Genomic DNA, 24,238 nt, shown 5'->3' on the forward strand with positions numbered 1-24,238 from the left:
GAAGATTAATTATTATTCGGTGACTGACTCACCGGCCTATCATACCGTGTTCATTCGTATCGACAGGTCCATGGGGTACTCTATAGTCCGCCAAGGACCCTTCCACCACACACATATTTGCCCTAATAAATACATTCACACATAGGCGTAGTCACTTGGTTTTTTGTATTACTGGAGTCCTACCCCTCCTTTCTTACTACAAATATGTATTGACCAGGACTACTTTGGCGAGTCTGTGTGTGACATTCCGTCTCAGACTCGCCCACAATTATAATTATTATTACATTTGTTTTATTATTGTGTAATTGAGGATCGCATAAAGAAATTAAGTTATTTTCCAATTTCTTTCTGAGAAAATATTTTTGTATGAGAAGGAAACGAGTGAAATTTATGTTATTCCTCAGTTAATAATGATATGCTGTTTACGCAATTTAACCGAAGAGATCGACAGCTATTTCTGTTTTGCGTCATGTTATGCCATGTGACGATGTAGTGCAATGCCAAGCAGATGGAACTACAAACAACGTCGTGCTAATATTGATATTTCTTTAAGTTTTTAATACTTGTCGAACGTGCGTAATAATTCGTTGTTTCCAACCGCTTTCCCGTAAATCGTGTTAATTGTTGGGTTTTTCCGTTTCCAGCGTTGGCACAGTTGCGATCAGCTGTTCCGATTGAGTATTTAAAGGGTTCCAGTTCCAGGATTATTGATAAAAGTCCTTTCTCATACGTAAATAAAGTGTGTTATAAATAACAAGTTTTATTCGACATTTTTAAGTTTCGCGTTAGCTTTTAAGTCGGGGAACATGGCCTGAAATCGTTCGGCTCCTCGGCGAAAATGCAATTCGAACTTTTGTTTTGGTCTGTTCTTAAAGGGAGGATAATCGAAATCGGAAATGAAAATACTGAGGGATGTGTAGGCTGTTTAGTTGAAATAGTTTTGCCCCGAGTCGAGTAGCTGTTTTCTATATCACTCGCGAACATGGAATACGCGCTTGAGAGTTGTTAGGTGACAAATACCCCAGTAAATTGCAGATTTAGGAGATTTAAGAAAAAAATCCAAAATAATCCCTTGCAATGGCTCACGGTTCGACTGCTTCCCTATCTTCTGATATCAGCAGAAAAAATCCTCAGGATGAGTACGAACTCATCCAAAGGATTGGCAACGGCACTTACGGCGACGTTTATAAGGTATGTTTCTTTAAAAAAATAAATAAAAATTAAAACAATAAATAAAATAAAAATTTCGCCATCAAAAAATAAATTTAATTGCAAATGTTTTATTTTTCTGTGTGGTATGCAGACAGTAAAGCCATTTTATTACTGATCATTACTATACCCCTGTAAAAAGACCATCTCGTCTAGAAAAAACGTCAAAAATTGCACCTGTCTTTCGGTCAGCCCACTAAATTTTAAATTAATACAAGTCATCCCTCTTCTACACTTGCTTCACTTATGTCACAAAACCACGTATTAACAATTGAAAAATGGAGCAATCTTTGGAAAATAAAGTTTAACCCCTCAAAGTGACAACATATCACCTTTTCAATTCATCGTGAGAGTTGTCCTAGCATATACTTGTACAATGAATCTGTTCCTCAATCTGTCAAAGTTAACTAATTAGGACTTAGATTTGATAGAAGACTAACTTGGAATCTATACACCCTATTAAAAAAAAGAGACACAACAAATGATTGAAAATGCTTTATTACTTACTCAACCGACAATCAAAATTACCATTAAAATCATAACTTTTGACGTACACAACCTACTCAAACCGATTTAGATGTATGAATGCCCAATTTACGGATCGGCCAAATATTACAATTTCAAAGATTACAAAGTTTTCATCCAAAATTTTACGACTATTGTTTCCACCCCATTTTACATAAATAATAACTTATTAATTGGTCAAGCGGACCACGAGAACTAGTGAATTGAATAAATAATAACATGCTTCACAGAGGTCTTCACATGCCAACAGTTTTTTCATCCATCAAAACATATTACAGAGGTTTTCTTAGTAAAGTACAAAATCACACTAACACACAAATACGATTACTCCATTCCCCACAATTACCACATAAACTCTGAGAAGAATATGTCTAAGAGACCTCTTAAATAATTAATATTGTTTTATTAATCCAGAGTGGCTGCCAATGGGTAGCTTTCTCTATAACGCCCGTAATGCCACAAAATTATCCAATCTGCTGGTTGTATTAATACGTGTACAGTTGTGGATACAAATAAATGAAGGAAAAAAAATATGAGAACGAATATTTGTAATGAAAATATAATAAGCTGACAAATGTAACAAGGATAATAAATGCATTCTAATCATGATTATCTGAAATTCTAACGTTTCAGTTTAAAATATAACAAATAAAATTTTAGATGTACTCCACAATAGAAAACCATGGCAATCATATTAAAAATATTAAATACTTATAATTTTTATTGTATTTTTCCTGTAAAATGTTGATTAGATATTAATTGCACAACAATTGCCCTTGTAATATTGATCCTTTTTGGACAGTGTAGCAACAGTCATTTTTGTCATTCTACATAGCTTGTATTCTTGATGGTCCCTGGTCTGCCTGATCTCTTATGTCAGATAGTCATTTACATGAGTGTAAAAATGGGCTGGTAGGATGTTCAAATAATGTAGGTACTTAATGTCCATTATTTCCCTGGATTCACCATCTTCAGGTGTTATTTTCAAAATGTGGGTTCGTACAAGGTTCAAATCAATGAACAAATAATTTTTCTAGCCTGATCATCCTGGTAGGCTGGTTTTATCTGTCATTTTTTTTCCACTAGCTTACGCAGTTGTTCTGTTTGTTATTTTGTTACTCTTTTCCCATTTCATTTCTCAAAATTGGATTTTATAAGATGTAGGTACTTAATGTCCCAGATTTTCCTGGTTTTACCACTCATTAAATTATTCAAATTGCCCCCCAAAAAAAACTACTTACACAGGGATATGAGTACTGGTCACCAGCTGCCTTACAAACAGGAGACTGGGTGACTGGACGACTCGAGCACCTCATCACTTTCATGCAGTCACAACTGTAGTAGCTCATATTGCCAAGTTGCTTGTGGTTTGAATAGAAAATTAATTAGTTTTATACTGCCTGTTTGGCGAAGTTGGTTCATAACTATACAATGTCTAGTAAATGATGATAATACAGTATTATTATCATTACTTCTGTTACAGAATAAGAAAAGTGAGGAAGTTGCAATTATATCCTTCATACCAAAGTCTCCTGTATCACATCCTCCTTTAAATACTCTTTCAGTTTGTAGTTGTTTAATACCAAAAAATCCCTTCTGCCACAAATTTAAAATTGAACACTTGTCCATCCACTGTGCCAATGGTAGGAAAGCAACTGAGGCTGGAAGACTTGGAGACCATCTTGTCAGGTCTTCCGTCTCTTCATCACCACTAATAAAAATCTGAGTCTACCCAATTATATTTGATGAGTCTTTTGGTCGCAGTTGCTCATAAGATATACAAATAATGTAGATACTTAATGTCCCAGATTTTCTTGGTTTTCAATGGTAGGCCTGGATGTTATTTTCAAAATGGGGTTCATAGAATGTTCAAATGATGTATCCACCTATAAACAAACACATTTTTTTGGCCTGACCATCTCAGATCATCCTGATAGGCTAGTTTTGTTTGTCAAATTTTTTCCACTACTTTGTCTGGTTGTTCTGTTTGTTATTTTGTCACCTTTTTCCCATTTTATGAGTCAAAACTGGGTTCATAAGATGTACAAATAATGTAGGTACTTAATGTCCAAGATTTTCATGGTTTTACCATCTTCTGAGGTAGGCTTGGGTTTTATTTTCCAAAAGTGGTTGAGTAGAAGGTTCAAATGATGTAGCTGTTATAAACAAACACATTTTTCTAGCCTGATCATCCTGACAGGCTGGTTTTGTTTTCAACTACCTTAAGATGTTCTTCTGTATGCTATTTTTATCAGATATGACCCATTTTATGTTTGTACAAAATTGGTTGACAGGAAGTTCAAATCATACAGCTACTTATTGAACCACCACTGAGTTGCTTATTGGGTGCATCTTCACGTGCGAGCTTTTGAAGTTGTTCAAACTTGTTTTGGCTTTATGCCGTTCTCAGTGAGAAATAGTGTAAGTAACTCATGCTAGTTGTGTGTCCACTGAATTGCAGACTAACTCTCACCATCAATTTTAATATAGCTACTTCATGAACAAATAAGCATTTTTAGCTTGATCGTTTTAAATTATCTTGCTTTCCTGATTTTGTCTGTTTGACCCATTTCAGCATTTTTAGAGGTTGGTCTAAATGTTATATTTTTAATTGTGCCCCTTTTTATAGCTTTATGTAAAGTCAAGGGCTGGAAGAAGGTTCATATAGCTACATCATGTTGAAATAAATATTTCTACCCAGATCATTGAACATCCCCTGGTTTTGCCCGTTTTGTCAAACAAACCTTTTTCTCTATCTTCTCTGTGTTCAATTTTGTCTTTTTATAGGTTTGTAAAATGGAAAAAAGTCAAAATGTTGAAACTAATCTAATGAACTAGAAGCAGGTCCTTGCTGGCAGGCAGACATGCCTGGGTTAAATAACAGACTGTTCAAATTATTGTTCATAATTTCATAATCTTAACTGTCATAATATTGCTCAATCTAAACTTTTGTTAAATAGTCTTCCTATCTTAATCACCTTCAATTAATTATTGCAAGTATAGTTTTATGTTCATTTATTGTGATCAAATTGTCATAATAAATTAACAAAGGACATGAGACAAGATCAAGCTAAAAGTTTATATATATATATATATATATATATATTTTTTTTTTTCGTTTAATTGGCCTTATGATCTTGGATATTAGCCATAGTACGAATTATTGTGTGTTCAAATTGGGGGTTATCGGGAAAAAAGGGCCAGAGGCGACAGTGGGAATCGAACCCACGTGAGAGTCTCTCATGCTAACCACTCGGCTACCGCGGTCCCCAAGTTTATATATTGTAGATAAGGAAAATGCGGTTTTAAAAATTATTATTATAGGAATACCTTTAATCTAAACAGAAAAGCCAATAAACATCAATGTGCATAATTTTTTCAAGTAACTTCGTCTCAACTGTTGCTAATTGTAGTGTTAAATGTTTAGCTTTTAGAAATTAATGTTTTAAAATGCATAAAACATCATAATTTTGTTACATAAAGCAATTATCATTTATTTACAATTTAATAAGATGAGATAAAATTATGATTAATGCTACAATTATTGCCAATAGTTACTATGACCTTACGCCATTATCTTGTATCGAGTCAATTCATCATAATTAATTTTTGCCTGCCAGTGATTTTTCAATTTTGGACTTTGGCTTGTAGATTGACGTTTCATTTTCTTGAAAATGGAATTTTGTATTTCCTCCAAAGTTGAATAGTGAAATCTTGATGCAGGGGGAGGAGAAAGTAAACATTTAAAGATAAACATTGTCAGAAATTTTTTTTCCATTTCATTCTGCGTTCTAGATGATTACCACACTAAAACAATGAATTGTGAAACTGTGGCATTGAAGACTTGTGGAAATTTTGTTATAATTACAATTTTATATTTCACCTTTAAAAAAATATCCCAACGTTTGTAATTTTTCTAATTTTTAATTATGTTTTGTTCTTTAAATTTAGCCCAGTTTGCTTTTACATTCAGCCAGTAAAAATTTAGGAAAAAGTGATTTACTTTTGTATTAAACAACTTCTAAATATAATTTTACAATAAAAGTATATTTTTAAAATAGGATGTCAGTAATTAAAATCGTAAAATCAATTTTTTTAAAATTTAACTTATCAGAATCTAATTTTCTTATTTTACTTTAAATAATTAAACTCATATGATGAAGATGCCCTTGAAAGCTGTAATAATTATTATCTGCCTGTTTGAACAAGAAACAATATCTTAATAATACAATCGTTATCTGTTATAGTTATTTTAATTAAAATTAATTTAAAAAAATTCTACATCGCACTTTTGTTTATCTTTTTGTTGGTTATTATTCAAAAACATAGCGTATCTAAAAATTGTTTTCCCTCCTCTCTTTCAAATTTTTTAAAGATATTTTTCCTACCATGTTGTTGGTACAATTTACCTTTTATCTCTTTAGAAAAAAAAAACTTGTTTCCTTTTTTTTCATGTTTTACAACATACTCTTATCATTCTTTCTACAAAAATTATGTCTAAATAAATAATAGAATACACAGTTATTTGTATAGAGAGATGTAGGCTTCTTAGAGTTCCAACCAATAAATAAAAGTTACGCCTGCACAAAACCCTTAGTTCAGCGACATATGATGTTGCGTCTGTACAGATTCGAAGAATGTTTGTAAGCAATAAACCCTTCCCTGTTCACTATTCCTTTTACACTTGTAAAGATAGATTCAGATTAATCATATCCGTGAACAGGAAAGGTTCTTCTCAAATTATAACTTGTGTTTAACTAATAAAGTTCTTTTTAAAAAGACTCTCGTTTAGTCAACACACGTAACTTAAATATATCTGACCAAGTTTTGCGGGATTTAATAAAAAGAAATTAAAGCATTTTCTCACATACAATGCCAAAGTAAATATCGTGTGTGTAATAAATATTGTATGTATTATTTATTGTATATATTTTTTGTGTGATTTTACAGTTTGTAAACGTGGTTGTGCATTTGTGAGAATGAGTAAGTCAAAGGACCGACGGTGGATTATCATATACCCTATCGGCCTTTACAGTGTATTGGAAGCTGAATTGACTCCAGGGTTGCTGGCCTCCATTAAGAAATTTTAAAAAAATTAAAAAATGAAAATAAATAAATAAAAATAAAATATTTTCTAGTAAGATAGTTTGGCTCTTTGCTGTTAGCTGAACTTTCAGTCTATAAGCTCTAAATATTAACATAAAAACGAGTCTTTAGTTGAAAATTAATGTACAGTTTCATAGAAATAGAAAATAAATTATTTATTTCCTACTACCATTTGTGGTACAAACTTACTTTATTTTCTTGATTTACTTCAACGACTACACTGAAGTGCAATTGAGCAAAATAAATGATAAAAACCTATAAACTGAAAGCAAAGATCAATTTTTACACTCTTCCAAACTGCCTGATTGTTTTTGAAGAACAAAACCCAAAAATTTAAAATGGGTGCCTTAATATGATGTGTTAACGGGTCTGAAATGGAAAAAAGAGTTGAAGCAGGCTTAATAAGACCTGATTTCTTCCATGTAAAACCCTGGGACATCCCTCGTTCTTTCAAGCACAGGATTTACTCAGAAAAGGACTGAAAGGTGCACAGTTCAGAATTCTTAAAGAAATAAGCAAAGTGGTACCCTATTTCACTTCAATAATTTCTGTAAGAAGGTGTACTTTAAAAAATATGTAAAAGAATGTTAATGTCAGATCTCAGTGGTTGGCTCAGCGGGTTTCAAAACAAGTAGGGATTTCCTACATTTTCCCTAGATGATCTGTTATCTATTATACACTCAAGGATTTTGAGATTAGTATTTTAAGGTAATTTTTTATCTAGACTTGTTTGACTATCCTAGTTTACTTTATTCTAGAGCACTATGATCATTCAATTTCTAAAAGTTTGCAACGTGTATAGATTTACTAGGTCAAATTGAACTTTTTTGATTAAATTATTGACCCATTTTAAATTTGACATTTTATCATTATCACTTCATGGATAAACATTTTATAAAACATTGATAGGTGCAGTTTTATTGGTAGTTTTTATTTGTATGATTGAATGGTTTAAAAGTTCAAAATATTTCATGTTTAACTTGTTCAGTGAACACTAGTTGACTTTTTTCTTTATGATGATTTAGTAAATGAAAAAGTTTTTATCAAAAAACTTGATAATATGCTAGATCAGTCTGGACAACCAGCCCAAGATTATCCACTTACTCGTATACAAGGAAGGCAGTAAATAACTTACTTGCAATTATCAATCCTTCTAAAAATAATTTGAAAAAAAAGAAGGAATAAATCAAATGATATAAGAAAGAGTAAGGGAGTAGGGCCACATCTTAAATTAGTGAATCAAAAAGTTCTAGAGAAGTTGAAAACATTGGTAAATTGCCAAAATGTGTCTTAACAAGTCCTCTTATTCATAGACTTCACCTCTTTTCATGAAAGGAAAAGTTTTCTAATAAAACCTTAGAAAAATATTAGAAGAAATAAAGTCCATTAGGTAAGGTCATTGCTAATGATTGTTTGGCACCGGTGATGAGGAGATGGAAGGGAATGTTGAAGCATTTTGTGTTTGTACTGATAAACTTTATGATTCACTATTAAACAATATTTTATTTGAAAATTAGAATGATTGTCTTGTCAGTTGAAATCTAATCCTTTCAATCCAATGTGCACAATTACAGAAAAATATAACAATTACAATGCTTAGGCATATTTAAACTAATTTATTGTTAAATTTTGAAATATTTGGATATCTGTTAGGTGATAATTCTACAGCATAATTATCCTTGAAATTGATCAATTTCCCTCTCCTTTTTCCAAATCAGTCATGTAAAAAAAATTATCTTTTCTATTATTTTTTTTATTACCAGGCAAGGCGAATTTCAACTAACGAAATGGTTGCAATAAAAGTAATAAAACTGGAGCCTGGTAAGATTCTTAATATTCAGTACATGTCAAACAGTCTGTACAAGATCTATTTTTTCCAGGTGATGATTTTGCAATAATACAACAAGAGATTTTAATGATGAAGGATTGCAAACATCACAACATAATAGCTTATTATGGAAGTTACCTTAGGAGGGATAAATTATGGATTTGCATGGAATACTGTGGCGGTGGTTCTTTGCAAGATATTTATCATGGTGACTGTTGTAATTACATTATTTTTTAATGAGTAATATAACTTACAGCTATAATTATATTTTCCAGCAACTGGGCCTTTATCAGAATTGCAAATAGCATATATGTGCAAGGAGACGCTTCACGGTCTGGCATATTTACACACCATGGGAAAAATGCATAGAGATATCAAAGTAATACTGGCTTTTTAAGATTGTTTTGAATCGATGTGTTTATAGATAATATATAAAACAAACATTTAACATTTTAGGGAGCGAACATTCTTTTAACAGTCAATGGTGATGTTAAGCTGGCAGATTTTGGAGTTTCAGCACAAATTACAGCAACAATGACTAAAAGGAAATCTTTCATTGGTACCCCATATTGGATGGCTCCTGAGGTAAAGTTACTTACTAAAATGTTATTAGGGGATCACCAAGGTATATTTAATGTTTATTACAATTAATTTAAAAAAATTTCAGGTTGCTGCTGTAGAAAGGAAAGGTGGTTACAATCATCTCTGCGATATTTGGGCAGTTGGAATAACTGCGATCGAATTGGCAGAATTGCAACCACCAATGTTTGATTTGCATCCAATGAGAGCTCTTTTCTTGATGTCCAAAAGTGGTTTCAAACCACCTACATTGAAAGATAAGGACAAATGGTATTGATGATTTGCAAGTTTTAAGAGGGTCTAAAAACTAATATAATAATTTTTAGGAGTCCCGTGTTTCACAATTTTGTCAAAACTGCTTTGACCAAGAATCCAAAGAAAAGGCCTACTGCCGAAAAACTACTTCTGGTATTTTAAAAAAAATTGTATTATAACTTAAAAGCAGTAGCCTGTGTTTTATAAGAAAGAAGATAATAATGATAATTTTGTTTTAGCACCCATTTTTATTGGTTGAAATGAACAAAAGGATAGCTTTAGAACTTCTGCAGAAATACAGTAATCCTTCACACAATTTTAATGAGCTTGAAGCTGATGATGATGGTGTAAGTAATTTTTCCCATGCAAACAAAGGCATAAACTCACACGTTGTCATACATACTATTTTAATAATAGATATATTTTTCAATTCATAATTTTGGACATCAGTGGTCTTCATCCTGTAGGTTAAAAAATTCCCATTATGTACTATGCATTAAATTGCCAGAATATACAGCATATAATACTATACAAATTTAATAAACATTGAGATTTGGGAAAAATATTTATACAATTTTTGACAAGAATTAGGAATAAATTATTTGTCATCATAACATAAAAAATATTTCATTTATTTCAACAGATCTTTCAACATCACACCAATTTTATGTTAACTTTAACTTGTATTTTTTTTTTTTTCAGTTTTATTGTTTAATTTAAGTCAGTTAGTAGATATTAAAATTATTAAAAATTGTGTACATAAAAAATCACAAAGTCATTATTTGTGTGAGATAAGATATCACGTAAATATATTGTTGTTAATAAATCACTTCCTCTCGTTTCATATTTTGAATTAATATACAATAGAATCAATTTGTTTTGGATTATTTATGATTTGATTTTTTCCAGACTGTGCCAAATGTTCCACAGAGAATTGCTTCACGTATGACAGGTAAATAAATGAATCAAAGCTCATACTCATTCAGTTCTCCTTCGACTCAATTAGACTTCCTCAACAAACCATTCTACCCCATTAAGACAGTTAACAATCCAATTCAAATTGTGTTTCTCTCACTCAGTCTGAGATGCCTATATTCACATGTTCCTTGACCTCCCAGCAAATAGAAGTAAAGATTTCTTTCCTTTTGTGATTGTCATTCCTGTTGATTTAATTAGGAAATGGCGACATGAGCCCTGGACCTGGAACTACCTTTGCAGATATCAACAGAGCTTGGGACATCATGGATATTAACCATGTAATGTCAAACAGAGAGGTGAGAATTACAATTTTATTTATCATTATGCATAGCAATTATAAATATTTTATACTTTCAGTTTTTTTAAAACTTATTTATTTATATAAATTAAACATCTAAAAAAAGACTATTTCCAAAAGTGCAACCAAAATGAAACCAGAAAAGTTCATGAGGTTTTTCATTTGTTATTGTTTTAATACCATTAATCAACATTTCTATAGGAGGATTAGGTATTTACATCAAGTAATACCAACAAGATAATGCTTCAGTTCATAAAGAAAAAGTGTCTTGAATATTCACTATAAATTAGAAAATATTGTCTTTCTTATGACCCCATAATTCGTACATGCCTATTATGTGAATTTTAGGTCGGTTCTAAGGCAGTCAAGGCAGCTTGTAAAATTTGCACTGCATTCAGGAAAAAAAATGAGCGCACTACTCTATCCGGGAGTTTGAAGATGAACCACGGTCTGGTATAGCTTCTGTCTTAAATTACGATAAATTGATGGAAGTTATTGACATTTTTAACATGTTAAGAGCTTGCTAAAGTGTTCAATGTAAATGACCATTCATTCTGGCTTACATAGACTTGGTTCCTCATAAATTGACCAATGGAAAAGCTTCAGCTCTAAACATTGTTTTGACACCACAAAGTAGACATTTTTTGACCAGATTATCAAATGCGACAAAAAAACAAAAAAAAAAACATCCTGTACAGTAACATCAGGAGGTCATACCTTCAGCTCTCATTGAATGACCCTCTGTCCCATTGATGTGAAAACTGAATATTCAAATTATTAGTTTTGAGTTTGGGGGAGTACTTTTTTTTTTTAATTTTGGGCACATTAATTATCACCAAACACAGTGAAAATTTAACAAGCTACCTCAGCTGGCCAGGTGCCAGGCTAAAATCACACAATAAACACACGCAAATTGTGGGTTTTGAAGCTATAAGATAGAAAATGTTTTATAATTTACAGTAACACTTTTTCTTTATGAACTGGGGCGTTATCCTCTTGGTATTATTTGATGTAAACACCTAATCCTCCTTTGCAAATAGAAATGTTAATCAGAGGTATTAAAACAATAGCAAATGTAAAACCGCATGAACTTACCTGGTTACCCAATAATTAGTTTTGATAATATGACAAAAACAATTTTGTTCTTTTAAGAAATCATCAAATAAATTTTATTAACAATATAGTCCTACTATTTTAAAAATTTTTAAAAATTAATAAGCCAAGTTAACAATGATCTTCAAATAGTTCATTTTTTTGGCAGCATGTACACCATAACTGTGACGGAAGTGCGCAATGGGATAAACCGAGAAAGTTTGAGAGCTGTATAGAGGAGGAAAAGTGAGTTTTTACTTGTTTCCACTGATTAATTTGTCGTAACCACTAACAAAATTTATGTTGATGTAATAAGGGAAATATATAAGGTGAACTAAATATTAATTACTTGCACAATAACAACAGGTTACTACACTTAATATTTTGGAAGAGGAAGGCAGTGTTTAAAAATAACAGCTATCAGCACTTAGTTGAGAGTGTTAAATAACTTCACCACCTTTTCTTTTGTTATTTTTAATTTAGTTTTGCACTTTGTGTATTGCAAGTTTGAACAATTTGCCTATGTATCTGTGCAATTGCGGTGAGTAATGGTTTATAACATGTGTTGCATAGACGTCTGGTATGTGAAGTTAGGGATAGAGGAGTTAGAAGTCCAAGGGGAATGCGGGAGTCACTAACTGGCACCGCCATCTTGAAAATGTCACTGAGGTATAAATACTGCAATAAAATTTATTGTTTATGACTTAAGAATGTTGATCATTCTAACCTGCATCGGTGTGACTTTTTAAAAAAATTATATATCCAATAAATTGCTCGGTTTTTGTTTGTTTTAGTTTTCACAATTTTCAGAACAAAATTACTCTAAGAAAATTGTGTGTAATAAATGTACTTTTGTACCTCTTTCCTTATTAATTTTCAGTGCGTTTAAGTGCAGTGTTTTTTTGTTTTGTTTTGTTCTTGTTTTTTTTTGTTTTTGTGCTAACAATAGATTTGTGAACTTGTATGCTTTACGAGTTTGGATCATTTCCTGTTGTAATTATTGCATGTCATGGAAGAGTATGCTCATTTTGTATTTATTTCATTTCTAATGGGATAAACATATTTCCGTGAACTCTAAACTTATGGCATGTTAAACCTCCTGCATAGGCTGTTTTTTTATAGAATGACTGGAAAATAATTTATCATTATTTGTGTTGTTGAGAAGTAATTAACTGGTTACATGATTGCATGGTATAATTCATTCTTCAGTCATTTATTGTTTTAAATCAAGTTGAAATATTTATATTATGTATTTATTTATTTATTATAATTAAAAATTAAGTGGTTATAGTTTCTCAAAATAATTTAGAACATATGTATTTTGTTTGGAACAGTGAATAAATTAAAAGCTTACGTGTTATGTGTATTTTAAAAAAGTATTAACAGTTGTTTACATTGTTCTTCTGTGGTCAGACTCGAGTTCATGTATATCTCTCAGTCAAACTTCTCTCTAAATTATTTTTCGATAATCCTTAGCAAGAACAAGTTCTCATACTAAGTGGAATTTTTTCTTATTTTCGATATTTTAATCTTTAATTAATTAATTGTACTGTATTATAAGGGTTATAAGGGTAGAAATTATTGTAGATAATAACTGAGATAGTTTGATGTAAATTAATTTGCATAACAATCTATGTTTACATTTTATTTATGTTTTTACAGTATCGTTAAGCAATTGAATATTTTTGCAATGCCAAAAATATCAAATTAATTAGAACAAAAATTAATTTCAACATAAATAACTTGACACGAAAAAAGCAAAACAATTTTAAACCACTTAATGAATTAAGGTGAGTAAAAGAAAAATTACTATTTCAACAGTTCAAATTAAATTAGTTTTATATTTCCAACAAATCCTTTGTTTGTAAAATGTCTGTAGCATTTTGCAATAATTCACTTTTATACCTCTTGTGTTTTGAAGAAATGTTGCTGCTAAGAAAAAGCACCGTCCATAAATGTATTCTCAGTTTGGTAGCGGAAATTTTGATTTGAAAGAAGCAAAGCACTCTGGTTCAACTGCTGATGACCAAATTCAAGCTTTCTCCCAAATAACACTTACATCAACATGAGACATAAATATCTCATAAAAGGTTTTAACGCAAATCTGAGCAGCTGGATATGTTCATCTTAACAAGTATGAGTTCCTTAGATGTTGACTGAGGAGAATTTATTGGATTGCATCTCTGTCTGCAATTCCCTCCTAAATTGCAATGTAAATGACTCATTTTTAAAAAGATTGATGACTGAGGATAAAACGTGTTTGATAGAGAAACGAAGCAACTGTTAACAACTCCAAAAGCGATTATATCCCAAGAAGTGTAGTACATTTAGTGGGATTAAAAGAGAGTGCTTGTACTAGACCCAGAATAATAGATTGGAGATGGAAGGATATAATTTTTTGCCAAAAAAAAGTTTTAATTATTTTGGAACAGCAATCACAGCCCAGAATAAAATCTCGCAGGAGATTGGTGCAAGATTGATTGTGGGTAACAGCTGTTATGCAGCCCTAAATGTACCTCTTAAAAACAAGATTTTATTCAAAGAATTGAAGATGAGGTTTTACAGGTCAGTACTGATGCCTTTAGGTGCTTTTCACCACAGAAGCTTTGGTGCTTACTACATATATCCACTGGGATAGAAAAATTATAAGAAAAATTGGCCCGGTCAAAATAAAAAATAAGAAAAAGAACAAATGCAGAACAGATGGTGCTTTATAAAGAGCCTGATTTAGTAGCTGTAATAAAGGGTGCAATGGCAGGGACTGGAGCATGACCAGGATGGAAGAGATACATTTAAAAAAAAAAAGCGATGCAAGGACATCCAGGTGATATGGTCTTAAAAGAAGGACTAGGCTAAAGTGGGTTGATGACATCAATGTGGAAAATGATAGCCAATAATGGAGCACAGGGGCAGTCTGTTGTAAGGGAAGCCAAGGTTCATGGCCCTTAGAGCTATATATCTAAGAACAGGAAGGGAGTACTTTATTACAATTTTCTTTTGCCCAACCAAACCGTCAGTTCTAGTTTATAGTGCGCACACTTTGAGCAATTAAAATCAGCAATTGATGACTAATCTCAACGAAAATGTTTTCACCAGGCTAGCACTCACTCCCATGTATCTGTAGACATACAAGAAATTGAGAGTTTTCACAGTTATATGTATCCTACCCTACATATTTGCCCCTTCATATTTTCACTTATTCCGCACTCTAAAAGACTTTACTCCACTTCAGGAAAAAACATGGAGTTCATCGCTCAAAAACCTGAGTGAATGAGGGAATATGGCAACAGGTAGTGGAACATAATAGTTCATACATTTTTTAATAAATTTGTTTATAATTACCTGACATTTTCATTGAATTTACCATTACAAAAAAAAAAATTTTTATGACCTGGTATATTCAAATTTCATCATAGAGACAAGCAGATCATTTCATTGGTGCAGAACCACTCATTGGTTTTCATGGTTGACTATGGCAAATCTTGTTGGACAGTAGTCAAGAAGAACTCTTTGTAATTGAATCGATAATTCAGAATTTTTCCAAATTGTTTGACCAAATGTGTAGTTTTGACAAATGGCTACTTTTTAAGGAACATCAAACTGAAAATTAATAAAATGGGGAAAAATCTGTTTATAAAATGTTCTTACATAGTAAATTATTAAAATGATGATTTATATTGTAAGACATGATTTAGAAAAGTTGAAATTGGTCTTTTTTACTCACCCTAATATTACAAACAATGTATTAATAATAGGTTAGGTATAATGTGCGAAACATGCGACTGATGATTTGCATCATTGTTGGTCGACCACCAAATCCCATGATATTGCACAGTTTTAGCATGAATTATGTATGTATACATATATATTTTTTGCATTGGTGTAATTAAGCTTATCTGAACTCAAAATAGTTAAATATTTGATTGTAGTAGTCTTATGAAATGTTTTAGACAAAATAATACAGCACTAATCTCAATACTGCATACTTTAGGTCAGTCTTTCCTTTTCAGTTTAAACAATAAGTATCAAGTTTTGACAATATTTGAACTGATGTTAATTTTTCATCCTTTTTTTATCTCTAATTAATACAGTTAAAATTTCATTTATAACTCTCTTGTTTATTTATTATTCTTCTTAGGAGCCTATTGCAGTACATTGATGAAGAACTCATTCAAAGGTATTTTGATTTATTGGTTTTTATCCTTCTTATCTCTATCTATACAAAGTAACTAATATATTGAACATAAAAGTTGTGAATGCTTCTGACGATTTTTTAATTGCCCTTTCAATAATGGACATATATTACTGCTGTCTGAAGTAGATATTTGTTTAATAGTTTAATTATTTGTTGATATTTTACAATATCAGTTATTTATTAAATTCAAATTGTTGTTCTTTTAATAAGTTTTAATTGTCAATCTAAAAAACACATTATCACATAATCATCATATATTCACTGTTTACCATCTTGTCAATACCTACATAAAATTTCACTTTTTAAAGTTTTACATCATTCAAATTGAGGGTGTTTTTTAAATTGTAAGTTATAATAGTCATAAAGCTTTAGAGGCTGTTAGCTAAATATTTAAACATGGGCATAGTTGAAGTATTTGCAGCTTAAATTTATAAATATCAGCTTGATTTCTTTCTTCAATTTTTAAGCTCTGTCTTTTAGTTTATTTTCAATTGCATGTTTAGATGATCATCAAGTTTAAGATACAAAAAAATATTTATTTATTATTATTATTGTTGAAATAGTTAAGCATGACATTTATAACAGTGAAATGATCCTATAATATTTTACTACAAAAGATAAATTGATTTCTCATTACAAATTGTGCATATGTGTTTGTGCGTGAGAGTGCACAAGTATGTTATTTGATTATAAGTTGACTTAAGATGGTTACCGCAATTGTCATAGATATTTCTTGGTAAATCGTTGTTTTTGTAGTTTGTATTAAAGAATATGTTATAATTTAAGGAATATAAATAAAATGAGTTATTATTACTGTGGTATTTCGCTAGGGGAAACGAAGGGCTGACGCTCTACCAAACATCGAGCAATTATTCGCAACAGTAAGTAACATTAATAGACAAAGGAGAAGATAAGGTCAATTGTTTGCTGCTTACAACTTCCGAACCATATTTGTTTGTCGTAAAATATGCTTCAGATAATAAGTAGATAAGGGGTATGGGAGGAATTTCATTTTATACATCCAGGTTATATAATTCACTTTTATTAACCATCATTACTCTTAATTTTTCATAATGTAATGAATAACAAAAAAATTTCGTTCCAGGATTACTAATTATTTTCACACTTTTTTGTGATAGTGGTAAAATTTATCACAAAAATTCATAACCAAAAATCCATAAATAATTGAACACCACAAGACTCTTGTAATCTAGAATTATGTTTAACTATCAATATAATTACATAACAAATCCCCTGTCTGACCTTATATTGCTATTGTATAAATAATTTGCTCATTTAATTCATTACAAACTTATATTTTTAAAAAAAATGAATCTTTAAAGAGACCCTTTTAAGGGGTGTCGGTGGTGGCCGCAACTGTTTAGGTGTTGACACGGCGCTCACCACCGTAAGGTAAAAATCCCGGGTTCGAATCTAGCAGCCCTGCAGGGCTGCTGTATTCGAACCCGACATACATACAAATGGGCTTTTTTTTCAAAAACACCGGCACCCCAAGGGTTCAAATAACCTCGTAGTTGAAATACCCTTGCTTAAAAACAAAACAAAAAAAAACCTTGTTTTAATTTAGTGCTGGTAGCTAATTGGTTGTAATGATGGTATTTCATTTACTAAAATGTAAATTTTTATTAATTTGTCTTAACTGTCTTTTTGTTACGCTTTTCGCTGTTTTTGCCCTTTCTATCAGCTTTATTAATTTAAAATAATAACAATAATAATTCAATGCTTGTTTTCCTTTTCACAAAATTTAATTATCTGAAAATAATACACCAAAAAATAAGCATTGGCTGATGAAGTTAGTTGCTTTAATGTGAGTATAATGGCATATAAAATTGACTTTATCTTTTAATTATTTAGTACAATTTCTTCACAAACTTATATGTGTTTTTGTGCCGTTCTAGAGCTACTTTACCACTAGGCGAATCCCCAACTTCTAGTCATCAATGTGATGTTCACATCAGCCATTATTCCAACTTGACAGGTAAAACTTATTTTATTTATACATTTTGAGACAGAGTGGCCGCTAATTTTATTTGTTATATTTTTGTGTAATTTTGTTTGTTTAAAATTCATTGACCAAAGAAATGAATTTTATGAATTACAAACCGTTTATAGTTTGTAAGACATTATGACAATTTTTTTTCAAAATAAAAGTGCAAAACAGCAATAAATTCAAGGATCAATAATTAATTTGTCATATGTGCAATTTGGCATGTTTAATAGTTAAAAATTTGTTCTAAAAACGTTGACATACCAAACTCTTTGTGTATATTTATTTTTATTTATTTATTTATTTTTTTAAAGGAAATAAGATTTTTCTGTAAAGAATTTTTTTTTTCTACGGCTCCGAAATAAATGTCTTGATGTCTGCAATCTGATGAACCTGTAGCTTGATCATCTATGATTCATCAGACACAACAACTATAGAGATGGCAATGTGCCAAAACCTCATTGACAAACAGCCAGTTGGAATAGGTAGATCAGGATGATCATAGTCAATCAAGCTACAGGTTGTTTTTGTTACTAGTGTTTTGTATTTTTAGGAATGCTACTAATTTCACATCAATCATAAACTAATCAATCACAATCATTTCTTTTGCTAGTTTTAAACAGTGGAATAACTTTTATTCAAGCTTATTAAGAGTTCAAAATTTTGTTGAGTTTCTTCTATCACGATGTGGTCACTCTGCTCTATTGGCAAAAATAAAGTTATCTTAAAATATATGTGTTAGATTATTATTATTACTCTTTGTCACAAATAAATGCTTTGATTGTGTCGATGGTAGGTCCAGATGGATCACCAAGAAGGCATAGTTCAGTCGACGAGATCCTTACTCTGACTGGTACACTAACACTCAATGGTTCAAGGCAACGTTCTTTGAGTGACAGTGGGCCTAATGAAAAAGAAGATCTATCTATGCAACTCTCAAATGGTCTGTTTCATTTTAAAAAGGAAGAAAAAAAAGAGTGAAATCAATTTAGAATAAATAAGTAGAAGTGGGAAAATTATTCCCTGTGTAATTTGCATGTCATTTGATGTGTGTGAAAGTAAGCATGTGGAACTGTGTGACTTTTGGTGATTCTTGAAGCATCACCTTTATATTTGTTCTTTCTCCTAGTGCATGAACTGTGGACCCTTGTGCAGATTGCAAGGTATTGATTGTCCCTAATCACCGTGGTCTGCTTATTATCAATGTATTTTTTCTATGAGAAGTTTTTTGACAGTTTGCAATCTTCATTGAGTTTTCATGCGATTTCAGAAATTAGTAAGCCAGTAGAGAAGGAATTAGTACAATGCCTTTTATAATCAGTGGAGCGATCATTTTTTTGTGTTTGGTCATCACATATTGATGTTTGTCAGGCTCAAGTAGTGTCAATTTAAATGTGAATTGTTATTTATTTGCATGTAGTTCTGCATTTGTTTTGTTATAAGATTTTTTTTAATGGAGGTTTGCATTGGCAGAAAATAACAACCCCAGATTGCCAATGTTTTTGGAAAAAAGTATTTTTATGTTTGGTTCGAATGCAGGGCCACACCTTTAATTTATAGTGATGAGCACCATTACAATGCCTTAACCATTGTATCCACCGACACTCCTGAATTTTATTTAAGATTTTAAGAATATACAACTTTAAATTCATTTATATTGCTGAAAGCATGGTGGTTGTATAAGTGGATCTTGTCATTTTTCATAATTGGTTTATTTTGCAGGTTTATATTAGAATTTATTATTTATTTTCCTACAAGTATGTTAGTAGCTTACTTATGTATGTATTGCACATCTTGTGTTCTGTCTACGTAAATTCTTATTTTAAAGCAGACCAGGGTGATTAAGGATGATGTCACCTGCATGACTTCTCTGGTTCTGTTCTTATGAAGATAAATTGCACAAATGTTTAATGATTATTCAAAGATCGTGAGATGCAGTCTGGTGTGACGTAGGTTTTACAAAAACATTTTCTTTATCGTGCCAACGTTTCGACTTTATTGAGATCATCTTAGGGCCTGGGATTTATTGTTTAAATTTTACAAATACATGTAGGATGTGAAAAAATTGAATTTATACAATTGTAGAAAATTTTAGATTAAAAAAAGGATGAATTTATACAATGCTAGAACATTTTAGATTTTAAAAAATGAATTTATACAATGATAGAAAATTTTAGATTCAATCAAAGTATTTGTACTCCCTCAAAGTGTTAGTTTTCCGTGTAGATGTGTCAAAATCTATTGTTTAAATTGTCCGGCAACTTACATCGGTATTACAACCCAATATCTTAATAAGAGAGTAAAGCAACATATCTATGATTGCAAAAAAACCCAAGCAAATTCCTACAGCACTGGCTACCCACCATTTTGAACACAAACACAATTTCGCCTTCAACAATCCAAAAATATTATACACAAAACAAAACAAACATAAATGTAACTTTTTAGAAATGGTTTTCATCAACAGAGATAAACACAGCATCAATTACAGAACAGTTGGGGCTGAAATGACCTAGATGTCGGAAGCCCCAGTAAAAAAAAAAAAAAAAATTACAGAACAGACTCGTGTAAACTCAGCCATAGCTATGCTCACACAAAACATATAACATATAAAACAATCATCAAACATTTCTACATAGTCTAATTCGTCTATATAATCCTGAAAGGATAATCAGGCCGAACTATTATCCACGTTTTTCCCATTGTCGCCTCCTTTCGCCTCAAAAAAGCCGACTCCTATTATAAAAATGTCTTTCTATTCCTGACTTCCTTCCCCACCCCTTCAAAATCCAATGTACATATACATAAAACAACAATATCTCACTGGCACTATCAACACAACACACAAGAATGACACATCTACATGGAAAACAAACACTGAGTGAGTACAAATACTTTGATTCTAAAATTTTCTAGCATTGTATTAATTCATTTTTTTCACATCCTACATGTATTTGTAAAATTTAAACAATGTTTATAAATCCCAGGCCCTGAAGATGATCTCAATAAAGATCGAAACATTGGCACGATAAAAAAAATGTTGTTTGAAAACCTACATCACACCAGACCCCATCTCACAATCTTCGAATAATCATTGACTAATAGTCACTAAACACCACACAAATGTTTAATGTTCTATTGATTTTTTCTTGATAAATAGAGGTATAATTTTCAAAAGCTTTCTCTGAATGGAGACTACATAATTAATTTTGCAAATATTTTTTTTTCCGCTGGTTAGTTCAAACTTTTTCAATACCAGTGAATTTGTTGTCAATTGTCTGATCATTTAATTTTCATGTTTCAGTTGGTAATCATGGAAAGTCAGAATCTTATAAAAAATTCAACATTATTTATTTGTTTTGTCACAATATATCGTAATAAGATTGTAGTCTTAAGGCACACTAAGCAAATTTCGGCCCTCAAAACAAACAAAGTGGTTGGCCTTCGTGGCTAGTTATTCTATTATATTTAAACTTTGCAATGAATGATTCTGTTAACTTTTCATTTTCTCAACATTAACATCATCTCACAATTATTTATTAGTTAATAAACAATTTATAAGAGGAGGATACAGTTTTGGGGTCACCGATTTCAATTAAACTTTTTTAGTGATACTTGGTTGAAAAATATTAGACAAATCTTTATTATCAATTAACAAATTTTGCAATTTGTACTTTTAGCCTTGAGCAGGGCCAGAATACACCACAATAGTAAACATTTTATTTGAGCTAATTTAGCCAAACCTCCTATACATTAATATTTTTCAATGTACTAACATTTCTTAAAATGTTATTCAAATTCATTGAAAGCAGCTCTATGAATGTAATAATTACATCGAAAAAAATTTTCTTGGCTCTTGGGGCTTATTGGACAGAACCTATTTTTGATCTAGCCTCACTAATAAACTTTCATTGAAATCAGTGACCCCACGGCTGGTAGCCTCCCCTTATTAGTTAACTAAATTGTATTTATTTATTTTTAATTATTGTTACAGGTTTTCCAGAAAATGAAGGGCCAGATTTACTATCTGACACACCTCCAGTACCTCCAAGGAGGAGGGAGAAGAAACGTCACACACCGCCCAGGCCTGTCAGTAATGGCTTACCTCCAACCCCAAAAGTTCTTATGGGAGCTTGTTTTTCAAAGGTTTGTGCGTTTATTACAATTTTAATTAGAGTTTCTGTAAAATGTAATTTTTAAAGGTCTTTAATGGTTGTCCCCTGAGAATCCATTGTACTGCTAGCTGGATTCATCCCGATACTAGAGATCAGCATATATTGATTGGAGCTGAAGAAGGCATTTACGATCTTAATCTTAATGAATTGCACGAAACAGCCATGGATCAGCTATATCCTCGAAGGACTATTTGGTTGTATGTTATAAAAGATGTCCTTATGTCTTTATCAGGTATTTATTTTCAAATTATTTGATAATTTTTTTATAGAATTATTGTTGACTAATTGTATTTAATAAATAAATTTTAGGAAAAACTCCAAATCTCTACAGGCATGACTTACCAGCTCTACATAGCAAACAAAGCCATAGATTTTCAATGCATATGAATAGAATCCCCGAGAGGCTAGTGCCGAGAAAGTTTGCATTGACGACAAGAGTGCCGGATACGAAGGGTTGCACAAAATGTTGCGTTGGAAGAAATCCGTACAACGGTTACAAGTATCTATGCGGAGCGCTGCCCTCAGGAGTGTTCCTAATGCAGTGGTATGACCCACTCAACAAATTCATGCTTTTAAAGCACGTTGAGTGTACCCTTCCAAATCCCCTCAATGTTTTTGAAATGGTGATCACACCAGAACTCGAGTATCCGGTTGTTTGCGTAAGCGTCAAGCAGGCGTACCAACAAGACACACTTAAACTCGATTTGATCAACATGAACTACGGCGCTAGTTGGTTTCATAGCGATGAACTTGAAGATTTAGATGGCACAGGTAATTTCTTTGGTATTTTGTTTACTTATTTATTATTACAATTTTGTTTATTTCAGCTACTGTAATACCGAAAAGAGAAAATTTGCAAATAGTTAGTGTCTCACAATTAGAAAAAGATGCAATTCTAGTCTGTTATTCAAGTAAGTAATGCCTTTATTATAATTTATTATTTAAATTTTATATTAAATATATAACTTTTAATTGTATAGATGTGGTGAAAATTGTTACAATGCAAGGCAAAATGCGATCAAACAGGAAACAAATTTCAGAACTACAATTTGATTTTCAAATACAGTCAATTTGTATGTATTTAGAAAATAGTACATATATGTTTTTTACATTATAATTGACAGTAATTTTTGTCTTTGTATTTTTAAATTATAGTATGTCTAACTGATAGCATCTTGGCCTTTCATAAGCACGGAGTCCAAGGTAGAAGTCTTAAGAACGGTGAAATAACTCAAGAGATCGTCGACAAAAGTAGAGTTTATAAACTTTTAGGGTCTGATAAGTAAGTTTGAATTTGTACTATTTATAGTAATTTTTACTATTATTATTTCTTTGGGAAATTATTTACTTTTCTATTTTAATTAATTTATTTTTTAAAGGGTTGTTATGTTAGAATCACATAGTCCAAAATCGTCAGCAGAAGAAGTAGCAGATCTCCATATTCTTGCTGGCCATGAAGAAAGCTATTGAAGTATTGCTAAGGGAATTATTTAAAGTCAAAAGCTCAACAACAAATATATATAAACATATATTTTATCATCACATTTAATGGTTGTTATTTATTGTAAATATTATAAACAAAAATATACTATTACCTGAATGGAAACGAAGATGATAAAAAGAAGGAAATATTGAATATTTTAGACTATATATATTTAATTAAAAAATAGTTCATACAACAATCTATTATCTTCATAATAATAATAATAATAATAATTTCATAATATTCGAGTGTCTACAAATTGTATTTATTATTGTGATATTAGAGGGGTAAAGAAGACTGTACAGTTGAATTTGAATGTGAAAAATATATTTAAAAAAAGAATGATATATTGCTAAATGTTTTAAAAAATAAGAAAGATAAATGATAAAATTTTATTTAGATATTAAAGTTAAATATATAAACTTTAAAAGAATCGATTGTTCAAAAAACTTCATGTGTATTAAATTTTAGACTGTTTCAATAGAGTATACATTTCAAAAGATGAGG

General features: G+C 31.1%; 1 protein-coding gene across 6 annotated transcripts; it reads left to right on the forward strand.

Moving 5' to 3' along the window:
* Nucleotides 1–624: 624 nt before the first annotated feature.
* LOC106665615 (mitogen-activated protein kinase kinase kinase kinase 5) lies at nucleotides 625–24,065 on the forward strand. 6 transcript variants are annotated; one of them, XM_014392126.2, is made up of 23 exons: nucleotides 625–1,191; nucleotides 8,604–8,661; nucleotides 8,721–8,876; nucleotides 8,944–9,047; nucleotides 9,125–9,253; nucleotides 9,336–9,517; nucleotides 9,574–9,655; nucleotides 9,742–9,849; nucleotides 10,412–10,454; nucleotides 10,679–10,776; nucleotides 12,040–12,116; nucleotides 12,444–12,539; nucleotides 16,009–16,047; nucleotides 16,896–16,946; nucleotides 17,985–18,064; nucleotides 18,870–19,016; nucleotides 22,068–22,219; nucleotides 22,276–22,480; nucleotides 22,558–23,019; nucleotides 23,076–23,159; nucleotides 23,229–23,321; nucleotides 23,404–23,530; nucleotides 23,628–24,065. In XM_014392126.2, exons 1-23 carry the CDS (start codon nucleotides 1,078–1,080, stop codon nucleotides 23,716–23,718), a joined length of 2,778 nt encoding a protein of 925 aa, XP_014247612.1. In that variant the 5' UTR covers nucleotides 625–1,077; the 3' UTR covers nucleotides 23,719–24,065. The 6 variants fall into 6 exon arrangements, with proteins under 6 accessions (XP_014247612.1, XP_014247616.1, XP_014247613.1 ...); XM_014392130.2 differs by lacking the exon at nucleotides 18,870–19,016 and having other exon boundaries at nucleotides 626–1,191; nucleotides 23,628–24,064; XM_014392127.2 differs by lacking the exon at nucleotides 12,444–12,539 and having other exon boundaries at nucleotides 628–1,191; nucleotides 23,628–24,063.
* The last annotated feature ends 173 nt before the right edge of the window (nucleotides 24,066–24,238 follow it).

This window comes from Cimex lectularius, unplaced genomic scaffold, assembly GCF_000648675.2.
Source record: "Cimex lectularius strain Harlan isolate CLEC.00 unplaced genomic scaffold, Clec_2.1 scaffold104, whole genome shotgun sequence".
NCBI classification, from domain to species: Eukaryota; Metazoa; Arthropoda; class Insecta; order Hemiptera; family Cimicidae; genus Cimex; species Cimex lectularius.